General features: G+C 39.5%; 1 protein-coding gene across 3 annotated transcripts in view; it reads left to right on the top strand.

Moving 5' to 3' along the window:
• The window catches only part of LOC122555061 (superoxide dismutase [Cu-Zn]-like), a 58695-nt gene that overhangs the window by 36713 nt on the left and 3701 nt on the right, over positions 1-18281 (top strand). For all 3 annotated transcript variants that reach the window (XM_043700713.1, XM_043700715.1, XM_043700714.1), the window contains exons 3-4: positions 873-942; positions 9984-10101. In XM_043700713.1, coding sequence (XP_043556648.1) covers positions 873-942; positions 9984-10101 — 188 coding nt within the window. The remainder of the gene's footprint in view (positions 1-872; positions 943-9983; positions 10102-18281) is intronic.

Consider the following 18281-nt stretch of genomic DNA (forward strand, 5'->3'; position numbering starts at 1 on the left):
GCTCTGCTAGGAGGCGTCCAGTTTCCCCAATGTAGAGGAGACTGCATCGGGAGCAACGGATACAATAAATGATATTAGTGGATTTGCAGGTAAAACTTTGATGGATGTGGAAAGCTCCTTTGGGGCCTTGGATGGAGGTGAGGGAGGAGGTGTGGGCGCAGGTTTTACAGTTCCTGCGGTGGCAGGGGAAAGTGCCAGGATGGGAGGGTGGGTCGTAGGGGGGCGTGGACCTGACCAGGTAGTCACGGAGGGAACGGTCTTTGCGGGAGGCGGAGAGGGGTGGGGAGGGAAATATATCCCTGGTGGTGGGGTCTGTTTGGAGGTGGCGGAAATGTCGGCGGATGATTTGGTTTATGCGAAGGTTGGTAGGGTGGAAGGTGAGCACCAGGGGCGTTCTGTCCTTGTTGCGGTTGGAGGGGTTGGGTCTGAGGGCGGAGGTGCGGGATGTGGATGAGATGTGTTGGAGGGCATCTTTAACCACGTGGGAAGGGAAATTGCGGTGTTTTTACCTTATATTGCATTGTCTATCACACCTATTACTACCAATTGAGCGTGATTAAACTTACTATATGAAATGTAATGGAAAATGCTGATGTATCAAGGTCCATCCTCAAGAACTTAAACATAGCCCAGTTTAAATTGGTGTCCCTCGAGCATGGTGAGGTGAAGACAGGTACAGATATCTAATGAAAGACTCCAAAGTGCACCCTTCAGTATCTGAACCAGATACTGCTATTTCTGAGAACACGCACCACAAGAAAACAGAAGGATGATGTTGACTTGAATTTTCATTTATTGCAAATATATATGTGGTATTACATAAAAGTGGACTAGTCCTTCAAAAATTTTAAAACAATCAATTTTTTTTTAAGGCTGTGGCAGTGCTGGACCTCATTACAACCCCTGTAATGAAACTCATGGAGCACCAGAAGACAAAAAAAGGTGAGTTTTATCTAAACAGCAAAGTTTGAAATGCTGAAAGTTTATGGAAAAGTTTATGAAAAACTTTGTTACCATGTTAATTATTTTGACTAAGTACACTTTGGCTTTTCATCTGTATGGCAGATGAAGTATAATGTGGATACAAGTAGGGGTTATCCACTTCAGTAGCAAAATCGGAAAGGAAGAAAATTAGTTGAATGTCTATAGATTTGGAAAAGGGGAGGTGCAGTTTGATCTGGGTGTCCTTGCGCACCAGTTGCTGAAGGTGAGCATGCAAGTGTAACAGTTGGTGAAGAAGGCAAATGGTATGTTGGCTTTTATTGTGAGAGGATTCGAACAGTGAAGCAAGGATGTCTTACTACAATTGCATTGAGCTCTGATGAGGCCACATTTGGAGTATCGTATACAATTTTAGTATCTATGGAGAATGTGTAACAAAGGTTTACCCGGCTGATTCCTGGGATGGTAGGACTGACATTTGGTGCAAGTCTGGATCGGTTAGGACCACATTCACTGGAATTTAGGAAGCATGAGGGTGATGTCTAAGTTTGATTAGTTTCTGATCACATCAGGTTTTCAGAGTATTTTTAAGTCATATTATATTCCACTGTAATGTTTTTTAAAAAGCAAATCATTTCAGTTGATAAACAAAAATGCCTGTTGAGTGACGTTTTGGAGTCTAGGGATGGATTCAGTCAACTATAACCCTAATACTGAACTTCAAAGTTAGCCTATATTTTAATAAAGTCAGAAGTCACACTACACCAGAGTTTTATTTGAAATCATAAGCTTTCAGAGCACTGCTCCCTCATCAAATCCCCTGACAAAGGAGCAGTGCTCCCAGTCAAATTCTTTCTCACAAACTTTGAAATTTTCTCATACGAGCTTACACCTTCACTTTTTCTTGATTATGCAACCGATGTTGAGCACATTTCTTGGGGAATCTCATGGCAAGTGAGGTGGTAATGCTTGCCATTGTCAGGACCTTCTAACTATTTAAAGCACAGCTGCACACCATTTCAATGCTGCAGCAAGGATCAACCTTTCACACTGTGGTGTTCATTTCTGAAATCTCAGCATATTGTGCCAAAGAAGGCCAAGCCTACTTCCTACTTCCAAGACAGAGTTCCTAAGTTGCTGGGAGACAGGTCATAGGGAAGAAGCAGCCAACGTCTTTGCTGACCATCACAGACGGCCAAATCAATACACCCAGCCAGCCTGACGAACGTTTCAGTATGCCAAAAGTAGTGTCACAAGAGGGTAAGTGCCACCATTTTCTCATCCTCGAATGTATTGCTCACATTATTACTCTACCACTCGATTGGCATCTCATCAAGTTAGATGAACTACACTTTCCAGTATCCTTCCAAACTCAATCCATATTGCATTCTACACATTCTACTTACTCAGTGGGGACACCTCACTGTCTTTCCTGCTCATACACGATCACTAATTTTACTAAGCAAGGGCCGCTTGCTAGTATAACAAAATAATTGCAATTAGTTAAACAAAGTTAAAGCCCAACTTATTCATCCTGGAGGTAAGGCTGTCTCTGATCTTCTGGCTTGATGGCTTCTTGGCCTTTTATGTACTCAATGGATGGCTGACCTGGTGAATATCATGATCCTGATCCTGATCCTTATCTTCATGCTCAGAATATTGCTGTTCATTCCACGATTCTTTCTGCATCCAAGACATTTCCCAACTTTCTCAGCTCTAGTTATGAAGGACAAACTATGCCAGAATGAGGCCCTCCCCAGACTTGCTTTCTCTAGGACCAATTGAACTGTCTTCTGATGAACCCTGACCATTATTGACCAAACCCCAGGACTAACCTAACAGGACAGCCATGAGTAATCATGCCATCCCCTAGACTTATATCACAATGATAACCTGACTGACAGTGTCTAGGATCAGGATCTGGATCCAGAGACTTGCATGGGACCAAGTGACTGACTGACCAAGGCCAATCCAAAGAACTGGAATAGGACACGTCCTTTGACCTACTTCCCACTGTTATCAGTTGCCTGCTGCTTCTATGCTGAAAATCAAGATAAACTGCAAAAGCTGACAGCCTGTAAATATGTGCTCAAGACATTGTGAACTAAGAAGGCAATAAGGCTGGGAGCCTCCAAATAAGTGCTGAACTCCGAGAGCTCCAGCAAAGCAGTGTAGAAACTGGCAGCCTGTAACTCCACAATAGAGTCAGTGAGTGCTAAGAAAGCAAGCTAAATGGCATAAGATACTTGTGACTATGTCAGTGTAAAAGCTTCTTGTGTAGACACATGAAATGCATGACTATCCCTGCACACATTGCAACCTGGAGGAAGCACACAAGTCAGCTCCAGATCCAAAGTAAAGTGTTGTAGGCATGAAGTGTTGGCTGAGTTGTTCCACGAGCAAAGCTCAGTGTGGTGAGACTGATGACTTGCTGATGATGAGCTGCATGGATGAAGGGTTGAGGAGGATGGTGGCCATGGAGCACGTAGGTGCATTATGCAGATGAACCAGTTGTATGAAGTCTGGGTGAGGCATTTAACAAGCTGCAGCTGTGTCTGATCTGTCAAACACAGTTTTTGCACTATTTAATTTCATACAGGAGGAGAGAAAAATTGCAAGTGGATGTAAATAGGGGGATTTGGGGCATTAATGAAATACAAGTACACAAATATAGTTAGTCACCAATCGTGGGTGAATACCACAAGAATTTCAGAATACAAATGCCTGTTCAACTACAAGATGTGTGCTGTGAAGCATACCAAATTCAGTACCCAAGAGGATTACATTGAATATAGCAGACATTTACCTTGTATGTTCCTGTCACTTAGGTACAGCTGGGAGGACTATACCAGTCATTGAATATATATTGTAAGTATTAAGGCTATTACAATTATAGTAAGGCACCTAAGAGTGCAACGAGATATCTAGAGACAAGTTGAGCTTCTTATGTAAAGTCTGTAAATTTTCAAATGGAATTAGTTTGTAATCTACTTTTACCAGTTTTATGAATAAATATTTTTCTGAAAAAAGCACACGGTAAGAGTACACAGCTTATATACTTCTGCCTCCCTCCTTTCTTCTCGTACTGTAACACAGCTATAGTGTACACCACACAACAATCACATGCAATTCAACCGTTTCAACTTTTCTATTTATAGTGCTGTAGGGCACTCTTAGAGCAACATGGGTGCAGTAAATAGCACCCTGCACTTTGGGGAATACGAATGCCATAGCTGCTTCACTACCATTGGCAAGGAGAAAGGATATGAAGAGGTGGTGTATGGCAAAAATGAATCTTGTCATCAGTAACTTCCCAGAGTAATTTTGTGGATTGGAAAATGCCACACAAATCCCCTAGTGCTCCCTGTAATGAGCCCTGTCCATAAAAGTTCAGGACTGCTGTAATAATTAGCAGTCATAGGGTGGGATTGCCAGTTATTCTGAGCAGAAGTCCCCCTGCGAAAGCTGGTATAGTTCAGAGATAATGGGGGTGAGGCACTCTCAATTTGCACTTGCAATGTCAAACAGTTGAAGAAAGTGACATTGAGGTCTTTTATGAGGGATCTAATTTACCTGTGCTTCCTGGGCTGAGGTCACACAACATCAGGTTATAGTCCAACAGGTTCATTTGGCAGCACTAGCTGATGAAGCTACCGATGAAGGAGCAGCACTATGAAAGCTAGTGCTTCCAAATAAACCTGTTGGACTATAACCTGATGTTATGTGATCTTAACCTGGTGGTGTGATTTTCAATTTTGTTCATCCCAGTCCAACATCAGCTTCTCCACATCATTCCTGATACTGTGCTGCTATTTCCCCCTCTGGTGGCTGTGTTACAGCTGCTGTTATTGCTGGTGTATTAAATATATTCTAATTGTTGTCTTGTATTGTATTCTTCTCAGAATCAGCAAAGCTGCAATGACTCCAATGATGGAGTTATCCACGTGAGCTCTGTGAGCATAGAATTTGTGGGAAATGTCAGGAATATTTGCAATTTCAAATAAAGAACTTTTGAGTTCTCACATCTATAAAAATGAACAGCACTGAGGCATTCCAAAGAGATCATACTTAAGCCTCAGTAAAAACTAAGCTTCAATAATAGTTATGTCTGACAACAAAAGTTTTCAATGTCAAATTGGGAATAGAGTTCTTTATTCAATTATTCACCACGAAAGACACACCTCCCCAAGAAAGAAAAGGTTCCCTTCCGCATCATAACCCTTGCTGTACCCTATTTATAAATCGGTGTGACGGTCTGGCAGATGAAATGTATTGAATTCCAGAACTTTCTGTGGTGTCATAAATCATACAGTACAGGAGAGGCACTTCTTCAGCCTATCAAGTCCGCACCAATTAAATCTATTTTAAATGTACATTTACATCCATAGCTTTGGATGGCATGACATTTCAAGTATTCATCCAAGTACTTTTTAAAAGTTTCAAGGTTCTGCACTTCAACTACCCTCCTAGGCAGTGTATTCACATTCCCGGTACCCTCTGGGTGAGATTTATTTTCCTGAAATCCCCTCTAAGTCTTCCACATGTTTATGACCTCTTGCTATTGACACTTCAACTAAGGATAACAGCTGCTTTCTGTCCACCTCTCCATGCCATTCATCATCTTACATACCTCCAATCAGACCTCCTGTAAGCCATCTTTGCTCTCAACAAAACAACCTGAACTAAATTGTGCAACATCCAGGTGAATCTCTTTTGCACCCTCTCCAGTGCAATCATATGTTACTTATAGTGCAGAGACCAGACCTGCACAGAGTACTCCAACTGTGGCTTTTGTACAGCTTCAGCATAACTTCTCTCTTCTTAAAATCTATGCCATGACTAATCATGACAGCATCCCAAACACTTTCTTAACTACCCTATTAACCTGTCCTACTGCCTTCAGGAATCTGTGGATGAGCACCCCAAGATCCTTATGTTTCTCTGAGCTTCCTAGTGTCCTGCCATTCATTGAATTCTTTCTTATTACATCTTGCAAAGTGCATCACCTTTTTTTACATACATGGTGTGCATCTGTGGAATGAGCTGCCAAAGGAAATGGTAGACGTGGGTAAAATTACAATATTCAAAAGATATTTGGATAGATACGTGGTAGGAAATGTTAAGAGGGATATTGACCAAATGCAGTCAAATGGGACTAGTTCAATTTAGGATACCTGGTTGACATGGATGAGTTGGACCAAAGGGTCTATTTCTGTGCTGTTATGACTGTGACTCTTGCTTAGGTTTAAGTTTCATCTGCTATTGATCTGCCCATGGCCAATCTATCTATATAATCCTGTAACAAAGACAACCTCCTTCCTCACCGTCAACCACCTGGCCATTCTTTGTAAAGTTATTGTGTAGTTAGCTTTTGAATCTAGCATAATAGTATTATGATGTTGTATTAGTGAGAGTGATTTGCAGGGTCCACCTGTGATGCACTGTTTTCCTAAAATCCTTTATGTTCCCTTTTCCTATTGCTGTACCTATGGTCATATGACTTTTCAGCAAACCCCCAGTTTTGGTCGAGCCCTTTTGCATCACTATAAATATGCCTTGAAATTTTTATGCACTTACTGGCCCTACACATCTACATCATGTAGGCACAAGAATTACTGTGACCTGCTTAAACGGCACCACGATCATCACCTTCGCTCCCAGTCCACTCCTGTTTCTCTCACCCATTACAATGAAATTTATGAGGAGAAAGTGAGGTCTGCAGATGCTGGAGATCAGAGCTGGAAATGTGTTGCTGGAAAAGCGCAGCAGGTCAGGCAGCATCCAGGGAACAGGAGAATCGACGTTTCGGGCATAAGCCCTTCTTCAGGAAGAAGGTTCCTGAAGAAGGGCTTATGCCCGAAATGTCGATTCTCCTGTTCCCTGGATGCTGCCTGACCTGCTGCGCTTTTCCAGCAACACATTTCCAACAATGAAATTTATCCCAGACATGAATTGACACTTTCTCCAGGACTTCCAAGTCCTGCCTCTATAAACCCCCTGACCATTGTTGACCTAAATCCAATGATCGACCGTGCTCCACCCCAGGATTGACTCAGCAGAATGCCCTGAGATCATGGCTCACCTCCCATACTGATGTCTCATCCCAATTGAGACATGTACCTGTAATCTCTTGCACTTTACCTGCAGAACTGATCGTGCCTTATTCCCAGGCTGCAAACACATTGATTACCAGACCACAGTAGAACCAATACTTGACTGACTGTGGCGAATCCCCTGGATTGAAATGGTCGGTGTTTTGACTAATGACAGTTCTGATTCATTCAAATTTCTGCTGTCTACTGTATACAATTCTGTGAGCCCCATCACCTCCAAGCTCCCTCGGCTGTTGTGTCCTAATGAGTAGAAGCTTAAAACTTTATACTTGTTTTCCAGTGGCTTATGATCTTAATGTTTTCCTGCTTTACCTCCCTAACTATACTTTTCACTCTCACAGTAGATTTCTCTTCAGCTTGCATTTCTTAGTTGTTACTATTGTTAAATATTCATTCAGTCACTATATTCCTGACCTTTGAAATTCCCTAAATGGAATGTTCCATGTTGACTGTTCCTTCCACTTCTAAGATTCTACCTTGATGACTGATGATTTTCATATTAACCCCTCTACATTAGTTCTCTTCTTCCAAAGGTTTAATGATGACCATCTTTTTTGGACATGACAGTTCAACATAAGTGCGGTTCTTTTAAAATATAAAATTAGACTGTATCCCCTTGACAGCAGAAGAGTTGAAATTTTGAGGATTTCCTCACGGACCTTTACTTTGCTGAAAACTTGTTGGAGTAGAAATGTATTGATCGGCATAATGGCTCATTTGGCAGTAGGTTTGTTTTGCAGTTAGTTCCTCTAATTATGGTTGGCTTATTTTTTTTTCCCTTTCTGTAATAACCTGAGACTTGTTCTGCAATACATCAAATTAACTTATGACCAGATAAATCAGGTGATATGCTTTAATAGTTTCAGCTGAACTTGGCAGAGGTTTCACATCTAAAGATGCTATTTGGACAATGTTTGCTCGTCTTTCTGGTTTGATTATATTTATTTTTATATTGGAGGTCCAGTGAATTATATTGCCATATTCAAGGAAACTGCCCCTCGACTAATTTACAAGTAATAACCACAGAGGGTTTTTTTAGGCACAGAGGTTTTAGTGGATATTCCCCTTTTGAGATATTGATGAAAGAGGAAAAGGAGAGAAAAAGGGAGCTAAATGTGGCAGTGTTGCCAATGGATTAAATCAAACTGTCTCTCAGGCCCATGAGATTCTAAGTGAGGAACTGTTTTGCATATTTAGGTTCACAAAGGAATCCTCAGCTAACCTAGTTTCTACATGTTAAACTTCCATGCCTGATTTAATAGTCAAACATGTTGACAACTTATAGCAAAGCTGGGTACAGATCTAATTTTTCATGCCACTGATTCGTTTGATATTGTATGTAGACCTTCTATAACAGCAGTTAGAGTGCTATCCTGTCCAACATTCCCAAGGCAGTCAGTGCTGTGTTTAGGAGAGCTAGGACAAGTAACCATTCTGATATAATAGAAGCATGAAAGAACTGTTCATTTCCATCATGTTATTATTTTCCTCAGAATTCAGAGGGCAATATGAGATCCACATTTCACCAACCACCCTCTCTGTAAGTCCATCAAATTATCACAATCAAATGGGACTGCATGGTCGGGTTTGTGAATCGCAGCAATTAATTCTCCATATTATTACCAATACAAATTAATACAAAGTGACGCCTCGGAATCTGACTTTAATTCGTTCCAGGAGGTTGTTCTGATTGCGAAAAGTTCGGATTCTGAAACTATTTTCCCATAAGAAATAATGGAAAGTGAATTAATCCATTTCTGGACCCAAAAAAAACATTTTCAAGACACTGTTGACTGCAAATACACATGGTTAAGGTAAAATAAGATGAGTAAATGACCTAAATATCTAGTAATAATAATAAAAACAAGAAATAAATGTATTAACATGAAAATAACTTAATTTACCTTAGTGAGGAGTGCTAATGGTGCATGTGGAAGCTGGAGAGGAGGAAGGACTTCCTCTTACTCTTATTTGCTTCACTGCTCTTCTTGGGTGCCATGGTGAATGCACAAGGGTGATAATTTAAAAAAAAAACTCAGCACAAATCAAGGTGAAAACACGAGGTAAACTAGTGATGGACACACGAGAGATGCTTTCACGACTACTTCCTGGGACAAACTGAACAAACAATGTGCGACCTGAACTGTACATGGTGTTCGGATTCTGAAAATATGTTTGGATTTTAGGGCAAAATTTTCCCGAAATAATTGTTTGGATTCCAATTTGTTCGAACAATAGGGCGTTTGGATTCCAGGGACAGCACTGTACTTTGTGATTCTAACAACTATTTCTTAGAGGGATTACGGCTGTCAAGATAAATCATCATTTGTTACTGTTTTGCCTTCGGATGTATGAGAACTGTCTAGTTTGGAGGACATTTGGTTACTCAATGTCTATGGCTGCTCATGCGGAGGACTGCACAGATAATCAAGGAGGAGGAAGAGTGTGACTGTACGTCACCTTTAAACCCAAACACAAATCTTCAATGGCAGGCCCACTGAATAACTTGTAAGCCAATTTGGGACCATTGGAAGTCAATCACATCGTGGGCAACTGACATTGAATGTGAACCAGGTGTATCAAATTTAGTTTTGAAACTTGTCATGAATAAATTTAGACTCTCACCATAACCACTGAACAACTAGATTCAGCTTGAAAGGAGCTGCTACTGCATTAGACTAGATAAAATTGTGTCCATAATGGCAAGATAAAGATGTGAAAGGTGAACTATTTATACATTATTTACTGAATTTTATCACTTTTTTCATACTTTGAGTCTAGAAGCAATTAAATTGGAAAATTCTGACATTTTGTCATTGACATTAGTTGTGATGCTTTGCTGAATTGAAGTAAAGGCCTTGGTAGCTACATGGCTTAAATAATAATATGTTTAATTCTGATTAAATCCCAATTCTTAAATCCATATAGACATGTAGGCGACCTGGGCAACATAGAAGCTGATGAAAATGGAGTAGCCTGTGTTGAAATGGAAGACCGACTTATTCGCCTAGCTGGAAAGTATTCTGTTATTGGACGTACTTTGGTGGTAAGTGTTAATGCTGTACTGTCAAGTAGTGTACCAGTACACTGGGTTATAGCGCAGTTTGAAGAAGCAGCCTTCTTCCCACAGTTTCTTATGTTAGCAAAATAGATATAACCAAAGTTAATATTACAGATGTGGAGAGATGATAGAATAGTCCCTGGTTTTATGACCTCTGACTGACTGAAGGCAGGTGTGTTTTTGAAAAAGTGTTCTAACACTGAGTGCTGTAACTTAAGAATAGACAAATTACAATGTTTCTGCTTTGTTCTCGAAAGGATTTTTTAAAATAGCTCAACAAATGCGATAGCGTGCACGTCCATATACAGGAAGAGGTATGAGAAAAGAAGTAGCATGCACTTAAAAGTATAACCATTCACTAGCATATTTGCTTGTTTTGAGATGAGGTCTTGAAATCTTTTTGATTCCCTTCTTTAAGGAAATAAAAGACAGTTATGAAGATTTGTAGTAACTTACTGCTTGTAAAGACTGGTTTCTTGGGTTTCAATCCAGATGAAGTATAGTCGATCAGTAGATGAAAGCCAGCATGAATTTTGTGTCATTGGATTTTAAGCTGCATTCAGTTCCTTTTGCTTTTCTGGCATTCTGTTTCTTTGTCTCTGACCACTTTTCTTAAAACATCAGAAATCTGGTTCCTCTCTCATGATCGTTGTGTCATTGCCTGCACTAATGGTCTCTGATGCTTTGGCCATGACATACAGTGGTGTTTAAGTTTCCTCCATTTAAATGTACTTATGATATATTCAAATTCATCTCACAACCATTCTTTAGAATCCAATTCCAAAGCCATGAAATCTGAATGTCTATTATGAACTAGTATTAATAACTGTTTGGATAATAGCAGCCATTAATGTTCAGGATGATTTGTTAAATTGTTGGTACCTCTCAATAAAATGTCTCAGAAAATCAGTTATGTTTAATGCCTTGTCCAAACATGCAGACTAAATTCCAGAGCCTGACTATTTCCATTTATTAACAGAGAAAAGAATCACTTTACCCGAGGACAAGGTGGGAGGCAGATTTGGATCTGGACGGGATGATGGTCTGGGGGAAGCAGTTTCAGAGTGTGTAAGGGAGAACCAAGTCTAAAGCGGGAGCAGGATAGCATGGGAATCTGGTCCAGAGTGGATGAAGGGAAGTCAACTCCTTGGGGAATTAAGGGACAACAGTTCAAGTGGATGAAATTGGGACAGTTTTCAAGGAGAGGAGGTTGGGTTGAAGGGGAGTTGGTTCTGGAAGAGGTGAAGTGGAGACCCAATCTTGGGGGTGAGAAATGTTGAAGACTGATCAGAGTCTGGAAGGGGAAAGGTGGCTCGTCTCCTGGGGAGCTGGAGGGGTTTGGGTCTGAAGAGGCAGAAAGAGGAATCTGACTTGAAGCAATGAAAAGGGTGTCGGTTCACAAGCAGGTGAAGAGGCACATCAGCTGAATCTTAGGATTTTTGAATTCATTGTTCTTGAGCGGGATATGTGCCTTCCTTTTTAAAGTATTTAGAATTGGAAGAAATGAAACCTGAAATTGCAATGTCATAAACTGGAATTAGCTAAGATACAGTTAGAAATGAAAAAAAATTGGATTAGAAGAGAGCTAAACAGACTGTTAAGAGCAATAACCAGAGGAGGAAAATGAAGACACAGAAAAACGAAGATAAATGGAAAAGGAGATGGAATTTCAAAAACAAACCTTGTGCCTTAAAAGGGATGGTGAATTAAGGAAAGTGATTTGGATATGAAAAAGCTTAGAGCAAAGAAGAGAAGAGGTACACATTTTAGAGAACAGAAAAAAGAATGCCTCAGTTGTAAAGGAAAAAGGCTATAGAAATGTAATAGAAGTTGATATGTTTCCATTTTGATAAGACTGGACATATCATACATATCAAAGCCAATTGCTGGAATTTAAATGGGAGGTCAATTGGAGTAGTAGAAATAATTAAGGAATCTTCAGAAGGGACATAGGAAAGGAAATAGATATAGAACATTAGCAGTAGAACAAAGAATATAGTACTGTGTCTCAGTGGTTAGCATTACTGCCTCAGCACCAAGGACCCAGGTTCAATTCCAGCCTTGAGTGACTGTCTGTGTGGAGTTTGCACGTTCTCTCCATGTCTGCACAGGTTTCCATTGGGTGCTCTGGTTTCCTCCCACAGCCCAAAGATCTGCATGTTAGATGAATTGGCCATGCTAAATTGCCCTATACTGCCCAGGGATGTGTCAGCTAGGTGGGTTAGTCATGGTAAGTATGGGGTCAGGTGGGATGTAGGCTTGATGGGCTGAATAGCCCGAACTGTACTGTAGGGATTGTATGAATGTGCTTACTTATGGTATACTAAGGAGGTAGAAATGGTTCAAGACAGGCATGAAAATTCTTCTGTAAAGTATTGACAGGGATAATCAGGCAATTGGAGATTGAGGATTGTTTTAAAAGAGATCTCAAAAAGGGAACCCATTCCTAATAATTTGAATCAAGGAGGTAATCCTATATTGAGAGAGAATTAAGCAATCAGTCACTGAACTGGCTTAATGATACTTGTCTTCTAGATAGATTAATGAAGGTAATATTAACTGGAGGTTCACAAGACGTTTACAAACCAGTCTTGTTGTACAGTTGAATTAAAGTTAATTAAATTAAATGAGTATTAAAATAAATTCATATAGTAGAAATTGCCTTTATTTTGGGAAACAACCTGTAGGTTCAAGAATATTGGCTTCACCAAGAATGATGGAACAGCTAGTAGATGCTGAACTGTTATAAGAGGAACGTATTGGATTGTTTTCAGACTCTGTTGTGACCGGATCTCAGGCCCATAGAATTAAACAGGAAGAAAAGTCTATTAAACAAACAGTGGATTTGGAAATTTAACCAAAATGACTGAAAGCAAAAAAATGAGACTGATGTATTTAGCCCATGTGTTTTGATAGTAATCCATCAAATGGATGTCAAATTAAAAAAAAGGAACCTTGATTATCTGGCAAGATCGCAAAGTCCTGATCCTTGGCTAAATTATGTTATCCAGCATTCAATTATCTGGAATTCGATTAACCGAATGAAATACGCATTGCTCGTGTTCTTCTGATAATTGAGGATCCTTGGAAGTTGGATCAGAGACAATACTGGTGGTGTGTTAATATTTGAAAAATGAAGTGTTAATGATTAAGTGGAGATCACCTCAACGACCCTGATAATGAATGGACAGTGTTGTTCAGAGTAGTGTATTGAAATTTTACACGTGGCTCTCAAAATTCTGATGGTTGATCACTTAGGTATTAGCAAAACACAGGCTAAAATGTTAAAACCTACTTACTAGTCTGGACTACATAACAATGTAGTTACATTTTCAGACATACTTACAGCTCAGATAATGGGGAAAACCCAGCTCTCAATTAAAACTGTGACCTTAACTTTAATTCCAATTTTTGAAGAACCATGTAATAGTTTGTCTAGACCCCTGCCTATAACTAGGAAGGGAACCAGCATTTTTGAACAATTATGAATGTTTCCACAGATTTCCTGAAGCAGAGCCTTCAGGGAAAATTATTGCAAAAGTCGTGGTGAAAAAGTTAGTTCAAAGTTTCTTTTTAAACAAGAATATGGATTATTTAAAGACATGCAATCAGATGAAGATTTAAATATTTAAAGAAATTATGAATAGTTTGGAATAATTTATATCTGCTCATCACCCATTATTACAAGGTGCATTTGAAAGAAGATATCATTCGAGCTTATTGCCAAGAACATTCTAATTGATTTGGAATTTTTCTGTCACTATTTGCCCAAATTAATCCATGGGATGTGATTTTGAACTAATATCTGGACTTGAGGTAACTCATGCAGAGTTGGACAAAGAGTTTCATTCCAGAAGTGAGATGAGAGTGACAGCCCTTGATATTAAAGCTGCATTTTACTGAATGTGGCACCAAGGAGCCCTAGCAAAAATGGAATCAAGGGGCAAATTCTCTACTAGTTGGAGTCATGCTGGGCATATTCGAAAATGGTTGTGGTTATTGGAGGTAGTCACCTCAGGTCCAAGATGACTCTGCAGGAGTTTCTCAGAGTAGTGTCTTATATCCAGCCATCTTCAGCTGCTTCATCAATGACCTTCCCTCCATCAGAACGTCAGAAGTTGGGATGTTTATTGATGTTTGCACAAGGTTCAGCAACATTCATGGCTCCTCAGATACTGAAGCAATCCATGTTCAAATGCAACAAGATCTAGATAATTTTCAGAACTGGGTAAAAAGCAGCAAGTAACATTTGCACAACACAAATGCCAGGAAATGACTTTCATGAATAAGTGCTAGTCTAATCACTATCCCTTGACATTCAATGTGTTACCATCACTAAATCTCCCACTACCAATATCCTGGCGATTACTTTTGACCAGAAACACAACTAGACTTGCCATGTAAAAACAGTGGCTACAAGAGCAGCTCAGAAGCTATAAATACTGCAGTGAGTAACTCGCCAAAGCCTGTCCACCATCTAAAGGCACAAGTCAGGAGTGTGATGTACTTGCTTGAAGAAATACAGCTCCAACAACACTCAAGAAGCCTGACACCATGAAGGACAAAGCAGCTCACATAATTGGCACCACATACACAAACATCCCTATGATACTCAGCAGCAATGTGTAATGTCTACAAGGTGCACTGCAGAAATTCATTAAATATCCTTCTCCACACTTTCCAAACCCACAACCACTTCTATGTTGGACATACAGCAGATATTTGAGAATACTACTACCTACAACTTCCTCTCCAAGCCACTCGTCATTCTGGCTTGGAAATGTATTGCTGTTCCTTCACTGTCACAGGGTCAAAATCCTGGAATTCCCTCCCTAAGGATCATACCTACAGTTCATAGGCTGTAGCAGGTCAAGAAGGCAGCTGACCACCACCTTTCAAGAGCACCGAGGGATGGCCAGCCAGTGACATCCCAAGAGTGAATAAAAAAGGACCACTTAATTAGTTAAGGAGAAGTTAGTAAACTGAAGCTCAAACTATGCTTCTAGCTGATGTTTCAAAGTTTGGAGACAATTTGATCATATAATGTAAATTGGCTAAAAAGTTTTTAAAAGGTACATAACCAAATAAAATAAAGCAGATGGAAAGGCCAAAGCTTGAAATATTGTGACAAGAGATAAGGTGTTAGTGCTGTTACCTGTCCTGGGGAATCATTGAAAACAAGTTCACTGGACCTTATTCAATATCAGAAAGGAACTGAATGTGTAGTAAGTGCACCAGCTGGGACGATGACTTTGTTTGTCTTGATGGAACCTGCTTGCATTCAAAACAAGCTGAAAAACAGATGATGAAAACTCATCACAGGCAATAATGGATATTATGTCATTTAAGACACCCACCATTCTTTAACTCCAAAATTAAAATCCCAACTTGTGAGTTTATAGTTTGTGTATATAACAAAGATCAGATAAAAACATTGAGTGAAATACAGAATAATAATGTAATTCACTACCATACCAAGTGCTTGAAATAGGTAACATGAATGCGCCTATAGATAGGTTTTATGCAAAGAGAAGGGTGAAAGTAATAGATAAGGGGCAGAAACCCAGAATTTTCCCTAGGATGTAGGTTATCAAGTCTTGTCCACCTTCATACCACAGTGAATTTTCCCTAGTGATGATGGTTGCTCTAAGTTCGTCCATTTCTATAATTTTTGTTTTACCTGTTATTGTTGGGATAATATTAGTGTCCTTCATGAAAACTGAGGCAAAATATTGAATTAGTGATTCCAACGTTTATGTATTCCCTATGATTAATCCCCAGTCTCATCCACTAAGGGCCCAGTGTTCACTTTCGCTACTCTCTTCCCACTTTCGCTACTCTCTTCCCTTTTATATACTTGTATGAGTTTTTATTATGAGTTATTGCTTTGTGCTAGTTTATTTCATAATTTGCCTTTACTCTTTTTGAATTTTTAGTAACCATTTGGGAAACTTTTCAAGATCAACTACCTTCCAGTCTGCCACTCGCCTTTGCAATATGACATGCCTTAGTTTTTATCTTTACGTTATCTTTAACTTGCTTGCTAAGCCTTGGATGTTTGTTTCCCCTCTTACAATATTCCTTCCTTTTTGGAATATATTTTACTTTGGAGAAATTGAGTGTTTCCTCAAATACATGCCACTGTTCATTAACTCTCCTACTTTTCTTGTCTTCCAGCCCAATCTATCAGTGCCAGATCTGTCCTCATACTATATAACGACCTTTATTTGATTCCAGAATGTTAGTGTGAGTCTCCAGTTTCTTGTCTTTCGACTAAGTTTGAAATTTGAGCATGCCATGGTTACTTTTTCCTCGAAGATTCTTTTACAATGAGATTATTCATTCGTCTCACATTGTTACACAATAGCCAATCCAGAATAACCTGTTTGATTGATTCTACAACATATTGCTCCAAGAAACAATAGCTAATACTTTCAATGAACTCTCCCTCAAGACAACTCTTGTCAATTTGATTAATCCAGTCTAAATACAGATTAAAATCATCAATCATCACTGCTGTACCTTTGTTACAACCCCCCAGTATTTCCACTCCACTGCAGGACTACTGTTTAGGAACCTAAAAATTACCCTGTTCAGGGACCTTTTTCCCTTGCTGTTTCTTTCTTCTACCCAGACTGATTCTATGTCTTGAAGGAAAAGCAAGGAATTTATGTTAATCTTATCCTAAGCACTGGTTTGGCCTCAACTGAAGTTCTTCAGGCAGTTCTGGCATTGCAACTTAAGAAAGATGTGAAGACATTAGAGATGGTGCAGAAAAAACAATTGCAAGAATGGTCCTCTAAAGGGGGGGGGACTTCAGATACATGTACAGATTGTCATTCTTTTCCTTGGAGAACAGAAGATTGAGAGATTGATACAAATATTCAAACATAGTCAAAAGATTTAAAGTAAAAGATAGAGGTGACACAATGAAAATCTTTTTTCATAAGCAAGTGTTTAAGATTCAGAATGTAATGAGTATGGTTTAATCAAGGCACTCAAGAGGAATTTGGATTTTTGTTTTGTAAATCTGCAGGCTAAATGGAAAAATTGAAGAAATGACACTCCGAGTTGTTGCATCAGAGAGCCAACACACAGTGGGTTATGTGACAATAAAGGGTATTCTAGTCTATTCTAAATGGTTCCTCTGTGCTGTAACCATTTTCATGGTTTGATTTTTTAAAAAATTGAATTGCCTTGTATAAATCTATGCACAATCATCATTTCCATAGACATTCCCATTTCTGTGCTTCTTGTTAGTTTGGTTAAATGTGAGGGATTGCATTTTGGTTTTAAAAAAAAACAAGAACAGGACTTGTACAGTCAATGATAGGACCCTGAGTAGTAGTGTCAAACAGAGACCTAGAGGTTCAGGTACATAGTTCTTTGAAAGTTGTATCACAAGTGGACAGGGTGGTTAAGAAGGCATTTAGTACACTTGCCTTCATTGCTCAGATCATTGAGTATTGGAGTTGGGATGTCATGTTGAGGTTGGACAGGACTTTGGTGAGGCCATTTTTGGAGTGCTATACTGGTCGCCTTACTAAAGGAAGGATATTAAATTGGAAATGGTTCAGAAAAGAGTTACCAGGATGTTGCCATATTGGAGAGTTTTGAGTTGTAAAGATGGGCTGAGACTTTTGCATTGGAGTGTAGGACGTTGGAGGTGACCTTATACAGGTTTATAAAATCATGAGGGGCATTGATAAGGTGAATAGCAAAGGTCTTTTCCCTCGGGTAGGTGAGTGATTTCTAAGCTAGGGGGGCTATTTTTAAGTTGAGAGGAGAAAGATTTAAAAGAAACGCTGGGGCAACTTATTCACACAGAGGGGTGGTTTGTATATGGAATGAACTGCAGATGAAATGGTAGATGCAGGTACAGTTACAACATTTAAAAGACATTTGGACAGGTACATGAATAGGAAAGAGTTAGAGGGGTATGGGCCAAATGCAGGCAAGTGGGTCTAGTTCAGCTTGGGAAACATGGTCAGCGTGATGAGTTGTATTGAAGGGTCAGTTTCTATGTGTTATGACTGACTTGCTCAAAAAAATAGTCTTGTTAGATGTGACAAATTCATATTGCCTTTCTGATCATGTCAATTTTAAGTGCACCTTGTGTTCCTAATTAGATTGCAATAATTTCCATATAGTAGAGAAACAGGACT

Source organism: Chiloscyllium plagiosum, chromosome 12 (genome assembly GCF_004010195.1).
Source record: "Chiloscyllium plagiosum isolate BGI_BamShark_2017 chromosome 12, ASM401019v2, whole genome shotgun sequence".
NCBI classification, from domain to species: Eukaryota; Metazoa; Chordata; class Chondrichthyes; order Orectolobiformes; family Hemiscylliidae; genus Chiloscyllium; species Chiloscyllium plagiosum.